The sequence below is a fragment of the Crocodylus siamensis genome, chromosome 5 (assembly GCF_052110815.1).
Source record: "Crocodylus siamensis isolate JL-2025a chromosome 5, ASM5211081v1, whole genome shotgun sequence".
NCBI classification, from domain to species: domain Eukaryota; kingdom Metazoa; phylum Chordata; order Crocodylia; family Crocodylidae; genus Crocodylus; species Crocodylus siamensis.
Window position 1 is genome coordinate 37,727,081 of NC_143399.1, and position 8,029 is coordinate 37,735,109.

The window sequence follows — 8,029 nt, forward strand, 5'->3', positions numbered from 1 at the left end:
GACCCTGGGTGGGTATTCATTTAATGTTTTTAAATTCCAGATTAACTGGAGTCAATAATAAAAGTGAAAGAAAGAAGTCACAGTATAGCTATGGAAAAGATGTTTATATTAACTACAACACTCAACTGGATAATAGGCAGAAGGCAAGGTAAACTTGTACCTTATAGACTAACTAATTCAGAGGTGCATCGTGCATCATTCAGCTGGATGATACCAGCTGTAAGTCAGGACCCACTCGGGGTGTGTCTACGCATGCAATTAATGCAACGGAATATACTTCAGCTCAATTTGGACCAGAGTAAACTAATCCTGATCTCACCCTACACGTGTGTTTAAGCACAGTAATTTACCATGCTGCTGGATAACACTTGTACCTGACAGGACTATCTGGCAGCACAGTAAATCAGTCTACTACACCCTCATTGCCTGTACAGGTAAACTGTGATGATTTACTGAGCAATAAATTAGTCTGCTGTGCAGTAAAGTGTCTCTGTAGACATGCCCTGGTTGACTTAATCTTGAAACCTCTGTATCCCTTTGTAGACCCCTGAGTCATCCAGCCCCTCAAATAAAGCATGTTACTTTCATGCTTTGCCCCTGAATAAAGTTGTATGACAATTGTTTCCCAAAGAGAAGAGCACAATTAAAAAAATAAAACATCAGTGAACTCAGCTCTACTGAGTTGTTTTCATAAACTAGCTAAATAAGGGGTGGGAACAAAATATGTAGCCTGTATATACAAGGCAGTTAGAGGGGGGTGCACGTGTCAACCTCAACATGATTTATTTTTTGTGCTGTCTTTCAGTTATAGCAGAACCGTTGATTTTTTTTCCTTCCAGCCTAACCAAACGACACCTTTCCCAATTGCATTCTACACAAGTACATTTCTGTTTGCTGCAGCACTGGCTGAGTCATTTAGAGAGAGGTGTGGAGCAATCGAAAATACCTATCAACACCATTAAACCAAGATGTAGAAAGGAAGGCTGCTTCAGAAAGCAACTAATACGGTCAACGGAATCCTGTATAATAGTGTGATATAAAAGAGTTCATTAATCAAGCATGTATTTGTGATGTTCATTTGCACAAAAAGTGCAAGAATTCCTATTCTCTACCATGCAATTTTCTCTGTATAGCATGCATCTATCATAGCAGACTACTATACTGTGGCAATTGCAAGTACATTTTTTCTACTGATCATAATAAGCATGGATTTAAAATGGCTAGCACCTTTCAAAGTAGGAATGATTCAAAGTTATCCCCATCTTCAGAGTATTACAAACATGAATTAAGCCTCCAATACCCATCAAAAAGTCCACAAAGTACTGGTAAATAGCGTTTTTCACAGATGAGAAAACTGACCCACACTGAGGTTAGATGAAACACTAAAGGCCAAGCGAAGTCAGTGTCAGAGAAGATTATATTCTCTCTTCCGAAAATGCGATCATTCCACTAGTCCATGTGATACTTGGAGCTAAGGGCGTTAGCAAAAAAGGACCGTTTCCTTAAGCATGTCTGCACTGCTGAAGATGTTTTTAGATAAATCAATGAGACTTCTCTTCAAGTCTCATAACATCCACAGGAGGTAGCAGGGCACACCCAATTTCATTGCTTTTGGGCATTGTCTCTCGGTCACACTGATTTCTTTACCTCTTAACCCCACCTAGTATATAAAATGGGAAGGAGTCAGAAGAGTCACTTGAATTTCCTTTCTCATCTGTGACATCCTAGATTGGAACCAGTGCACTTCTCAAAGGTAGGTGTCTGGGAGTAAATGGAGGTGAGGGGGAATCGCTGTAGGAGCAGAAATAATAGAACAGTTCAATAAAAGCAGGGATGCATCCTCCGATAACCCTGAACCGAGGATGGCCGATGCCAGGGAAGCTCTGGCGGAATGGATTTCCCTAACCATGCCCGATCCATAGGGAGCTCTGTTTGCAAAGGAGACAGGATGCCAGAAAGGGATGGTCCAGCTCTCCCGGGAGGGTGTGATGCATGGAGTCATGTTTGTGACCCCCAAGTCGTAGATCCGAGTGGCGGGTGTCCGCTTATCCCATCCGTGCCTCTGGGCGTTGCTGTTTGTCCTGTGGGGCCAGGAAGGAATTCTTCCTCTCCTGTTGCTATTGGTATCTATTTTGGGGGGTTAACCTTCCTCAGAAGCACTGGGTGTTGGCCACACACCTAAGCATGGGAATTTGAATTGGGATATGCTGCTGCTGTAGTTCCTAGCTAGAGGGTCTTTCTTGCTCCTCTGCTTAGGGTCAGCCCAATCTCTGCAGTTGGGATCAAGAAGGAATTGCACCCCACGATCACTGTGGCATTGGGGGGCGGGGCGGGGCGGGGAGACTTTCCTCCGCATCCCGGTGCCTTCCTCTTCTGCCAGGGCATTTTAGCAGATTTCTGCAGTCCTAGCGGCAGAACATTGCCAGTGCCCTTGTCCTCCCCCCCACCTGTGGCAAATAAAAAGGGTGTTTCCGACGCTCCTGGCACGGAGCCTGGTAGTTGTGTGTGAGAAGAAGAGGTTTCGCTGCGGACGATCCTGCCTAGAGCACGAGGCGGGACTAGATGTGCCCGGACAAATCCTGGCAGGAAAGGGGCATGGGTAGCGAGGGAGCAGCGGGCTGCGGGGCACGGCCTCTGACTCACAGCCTCCCGGGCCTGACGGGCTGGAGGCTGCAAACGAAAGAGGAAGGCAGGGGGGAAGCCCTGCTCCGGCCCCGCGCACTCCCCGTCCAGCACCGGGGCTGACCCGGCGGCTGCGGCCCCGTCCCGCTCCTCCTGCAAGACCCCCGTGGGAGCCCACGGAGCGGCACCGCGGACGCTCGGAGCAGGGCCCGGGGAGAGGAGCCGGCCGGGGTCCCCGCGGGGCTCGAGACGCGGGTCCCAGCCCGGGCTCAGCCCCGCCCCCCGGCGGCTCCCGGCCCGCCCGGCCCGGCCCGGCCCCTCCCCCGGGCGCTGAGCGGGGGCGGGGTTAACCCTTCACTTGCGCCGCGCGGAGCGGGGCAGCGCTGAGCCTCTGCGAGGCGGGCTGCAAAGCCCTGCCCCTGCCCCCGCCCCCCCCTGCAGCGGGGGCACTAAGGAGTTAAGCGGCGCGGCGCGGGGGCGGCCGGCGAGGAAGCGCTCGGCGCTGGGGCTGGGCAGAGCCGGGGCAAGCATGCGGAGCGCGGCCGAGGCGGTGTCCGCACAGCCCAGCGCCGCAGCCAGGTGAGTGCCCGGCCCGGGTCGCGGCGCGCACGGCCCCGCGCGCACACTCACACGCAGCCCCGCACGCACCGCGCGCGGGGGTCGGACGCGCACATGAGGCAACGCGCACACGCACGAAGTCACTCTTGTTGTCTCGCAGGCGCGGGCGGTTACGCGGGGGAGGCACACTCACGCGCACACCGTCTCACGCGCGGTCCCTCGCACGTCCTCGCTGGGTCGCCCTCACACTCACACGCTCTCGCGCAACATCACACACTTCGAACTCACTTTCTCACAGTCACTCTCATGCACACACTCGTGCACACGCACGGACACACTCTGTCTCACACACACACACACTCTCTGTGTCCCTCTCACGCCCGCACGCAGCCTCTTTCCTCAGCCCCCTGCTGTGCTTGTTTCTCTGCCTTTCCCTGCTTTCTGCACAACTGCCGAGGCTGCCCTGGCTCACAAGCGGCGAGGGGAGGGCAGCTTTCCTGTTTACACTGAGCTGATCTCTGGCTTTCACACCTCGGTGCACACCCGTCACCCTCACGAGCACACTTCGGCCTAAAAATAGAGGGAAAAATCGTGAGAGCTTCTCCGGCCCGCGCGGCGGGCTCGTGTGCCCTCCTAATTGCATTTACAACGAATCAAGCCGTCTTTTCCCCCCAAACCTGAGCCGGTTGAATTGTGGGGCTGGCTCTGGGGCAGAGGAGTAGGGTGGGACTTGTGTTCCCCACCAGGGTGCTCTGGCAGCCCCCAAACTGGGCAGACTCCAGCAAGGCGGTGCAGCCCACATTGCCTCCTCCTTATTTGGGCACCTCTGCATTAAAAAATGGGGGGGTTGGTTTGGTTTTTAATCCCCTCCTGCTTTTCCTATCCCATTTCTTCATCCACAATTTATAACGGGGGAGTGAAAGTGATGGATGCAGTTTCTGAGTGTGGGGTGCTTGGCGTGGATTTTAGCTTGCCCTCTTGTTCCTAACCCTTCTTCTGACTCTGCCCTGTGCCCCCACTTGTAGGGTTGTGGTTTCTGAAGCTGTCTGAAGAGTGCCAGAGACTGGCCCCTCCACGGTGGGGACACAGCCACTGGAGCGGCTGCTGAAGTTTCCCTTGGACTTCACCCTCTGGCGGCTGGCTGGGGAAGTGCTGCTTAGCCTGGGACCATGGGCTCCAACAGCATCTCCCACATGAAAGCCACTGGCAACTTCTCTGTCAGTCCTAACGACTACATCATTCACAAGCATTACAACTACACAGGAAAGCTAAACGACAAAGTGGACAGTGGAATAAAAGTGACCTCAGTGGTTTTTATCATTATTTGCTGCTTTATCATTTTAGAGAACATTTTCGTCCTGCTGACTATCTGGAAAACCAAGAAGTTTCACAGACCCATGTACTATTTTATTGGAAACCTAGCTCTTTCAGACTTGCTGGCTGGAGTGGCATATATTGCCAACCTCTTATTATCTGGACCCAAAACCTACACTCTGTCTCCTCCCCAGTGGTTTCTAAGGGAAGGCAGCATGTTTGTTGCCCTCTCAGCTTCTGTGTTCAGCCTCCTGGCTATTGCCATTGAGAGGTATATCACCATGCTGAAGATGAAACTCCACAATGACAGCAACAGTTTCCGCTCCTTCCTGCTAATCAGTGCCTGCTGGGTTATCTCCGTGATACTAGGGGGTCTCCCTATCATGGGCTGGAACTGCATTGATTGCATGCACAAGTGCTCTACCGTGCTGCCCCTCTACCATAAGCATTACATTCTTTTTTGCACCACCGTTTTAAATGTCCTGTTGTTGTCCATTGTGGCCCTCTATTGCAGGATCTATTCCATGGTCAGGACTAGGAGCCGCAGCCTAACATTTCGGAAAAACATTGCCAAAGCCAGCAAGAGCTCAGAAAAGTCCCTAGCCTTGCTCAAGACAGTGATCATTGTCCTCAGTGCCTTCATTGTTTGCTGGGCACCCCTGTTCATCCTGCTTTTGCTGGATGTGGGGTGTAAAGTGAAGGCCTGTCCAATCCTTTTCAAAGCGGAGTATTTCCTAGTGCTGGCTGTGCTCAATTCCGGCACCAACCCAATCATCTATACCCTCACGAACAAAGAGATGCGGAGGGCCTTTCTAAAGATCATGCTTTGCTGCAAATGCCCCTCTGCAGACTCTGGGACCAAAGTCAAAAGGCCTATTATAGGAGGGATGGAGTTCAGCAGAAGTAAATCTGACAACTCTTCCCACCCACAGAAGGAGGAGGGTGACTGCCCGGAGACGATCGTGTCTTCAGGCAATATCAACTCATCTTCCTAGACATACCCACGGGAGCTGGTTTCAAAGCCTCTGCTTTGAAATCTGACAGGCAAGAAGCCTCTTGCTCACAGTAGCTAGGCAGGGAAGTGGCGTACATGAGCAAGGTAGCATTAGTTCCGAAGAGGCCTATGGTGCACTTGTGCGGCTGGAGTTCAAGAAGTGGGACAGACTGTTCTGGCTTGAAAACATTTCCCCCTGGAGCATGTTTTGTCTTTGCGCTGAGGCAGTTCAGAATTGTTGGGAGCATTCAGAGCCTGAAGTCTCCTTAGTAACTCAGAAAGACTGATGCCTTGGTGGAATGATGCCTGTTGTGTGTGTGAGTGGAAAAGGGGAGAGGGGGAGGGGAGAATTTACTTTTTTGTTGTTCTTTGAGAAGAATGTGAAGTTATTTTTCCTTTCAACTGCAGTGAGCCCCTTACACGAAGCTATTTCTGTACCAAGTTTAGTGGTAGCTCTGGCATCCTTGGTCAGAAGAGTTTCTTTAGCATATGGTAAAGAAAGAGATCCCGCCCATGTAATCTAGATCATGGTCAACCACAGTTTGGCTTCCCTCCACCTAAGTTTTTAAATGTCACAAGCTTTCTTTGGTAGAATCCAAGAGGGTTTATTTTGTTTTATTTTTTTTACCCAGATCATATCAAATTTTTCCGAAGGTTCTTATTACTGGTTAAGTACATGAACCAGACTCTGCATTTGGCTCCAGCCCTGCAACTCTTAAAAAAATCAACAGACTTTTCTGGAGAATTAGCTCAGAGCAGCATTTGGTCCTACATCTCTTTTGACTTGCTTCTCATTAAATAAGTTGTTACCACAATTGCAAGAGAGAACTAAAGTTCTTTGCTCTTTTAGATGATTCTCACACTTGCAAAAAAAAAAAAAGTGTAATAGTATTGAATACTGTTGATGTCAGTGGGAATTGTAATCAAGCAAGAATTTCAGGGCTGGTCCACAGTGTTTCCAAAGATAAAGACTGATGATAAAATATGAACAGAAGATCACGGGAATCAGAAAAATTGGGAAAAAAAATGTTGTTAGTCCAAGTGAAATTACAATAGTTTGATCTTACAAACATATTTCCCTACAAAATGCAATACACATTTTGGCACTTATGCTGGTGTTTCTAGGTTTCAGAATGTTCAGTATTTGAGCAAAGATGTTTGCAATTTTTCAATCCACATCAGTCAGTCCTTGCATTACATTGAATGTATTTGTTTTACAACATTGTTTCTATTTTGCATTTTCTAACCTGTGCTAATGGGGTTGAATGTGTACAATGTAAGTAAGTTAATAAGATGCAGGAGTCTTCATGCACATAGAGCATTATGATAACAAAATTAGCGTATCTGGGATAGCTGAGAATAATTAATTAATGTACAGCTATTGGTGATTCCTAGAGGAGTTGTTTTGTAAAAAAAATTGCTGCCTTTGTAGTATGATTCTCAGTGCAATTAAACTGATTTTTTTCTTGTTTTAAAAATAGTATTTAAAATGTTTCTGACTTTTATTGTTCAATTTGCACATGGCTTTATTGACATAAACATTAATAAACTGATTTTTCTTTTCTTTTTTTTTAAAGATGCTCCTATCATAATATTTGTGTGTACTGTTGTTAAGACCTGGGGCATTACCACTGCTCACCGAAGTTAGGGGAAGGACTCTTTAATTTCAGGAGGGATTGGATTATGCTGAGTTTGCATGATACAGCTAATCAATTAAGGACACAGATCCATACTGACACCTTTACTTGTAGGCCAATGGAAAGTGAAAAATGGGCGGAAGTCCATGATTTGAGAGGGAACTTTTTAATAAAAGAAATTGACTAAATAGATTTGCTCCTTCAGTCTATGCAGCAGGGCAAGAAACTTTCCTGAGACATGATGAAAAAGAAGAAACAGGAGATATACTGGACACTTGAGAACTCTATTACTTTCCAGAGTGGAAGAAGTAAAATGCCATGTAATTCAGGATCTTATGAATTAGAAATTGAAAGTATTTTAAACAACCACGTCTTTATTATTTTTATGTTAAAATACAAAGAAAACTTTTTTAAAAAGTAGTTGCGTGCATGTTGTTGTTAGCTTGTTAGCTTCAGGAAGGTTTATATTTATATAATAAAAGCAGAGCCTCGAATGTTATAAATCAATGTAGCTCTATCAACCTCTCTAGCTTTATTTTAGTATCTGCTGTATTTCTTCCAAGGCTTGACTCTTCCATTTCCCTTGTCACGCCCATTCTCTCTAGGTAATACTATAGTTTCATTGAGCTCATACAGGATGCAGTTGGGGCATATAGATAAAGCTTACCTTGTTACACTGTGTGTCACTTCTGGGAAAGGTTTACTGTGGGAAACTGGAGTCTGCTAACCGAGGAAGGCTTTAGGTCACAACCTTTCACTTCCTGAAGGAAATTCCAAAAATGCCCTGAAGACAAAAGAGTGGAAACAGACTGGAATTTCTCTCCATCTGTCTCCCTGTACGGAAGGGGTGATTTCATGTATGCTCACTTCCTTGCCTTTTAATGAGTGTCCCGAGCAAAGCTGC

The 8,029-nt window shown here is 47.6% G+C and overlaps 1 protein-coding gene across 2 annotated transcripts; it reads left to right on the forward strand.

Annotated features, from left to right (window-relative positions):
- S1PR1 (sphingosine-1-phosphate receptor 1) lies at positions 1 to 7,575 on the forward strand. 2 transcript variants are annotated; one of them, XM_090048990.1, is made up of 2 exons: positions 1 to 1,753; positions 4,206 to 7,575. In XM_090048990.1, the coding sequence occupies exon 2, from the start codon at positions 4,350 to 4,352 to the stop codon at positions 5,487 to 5,489; it is 1,140 nt and encodes a 379-aa protein (XP_089905116.1). In that variant the 5' UTR covers positions 1 to 1,753; positions 4,206 to 4,349; the 3' UTR covers positions 5,490 to 7,575. The 2 variants fall into 2 exon arrangements, with proteins under 2 accessions (XP_089905116.1, XP_089905115.1); XM_090048989.1 differs by lacking the exon at positions 1 to 1,753 and adding an exon at positions 1,776 to 3,201.
- The last annotated feature ends 454 nt before the right edge of the window (positions 7,576 to 8,029 follow it).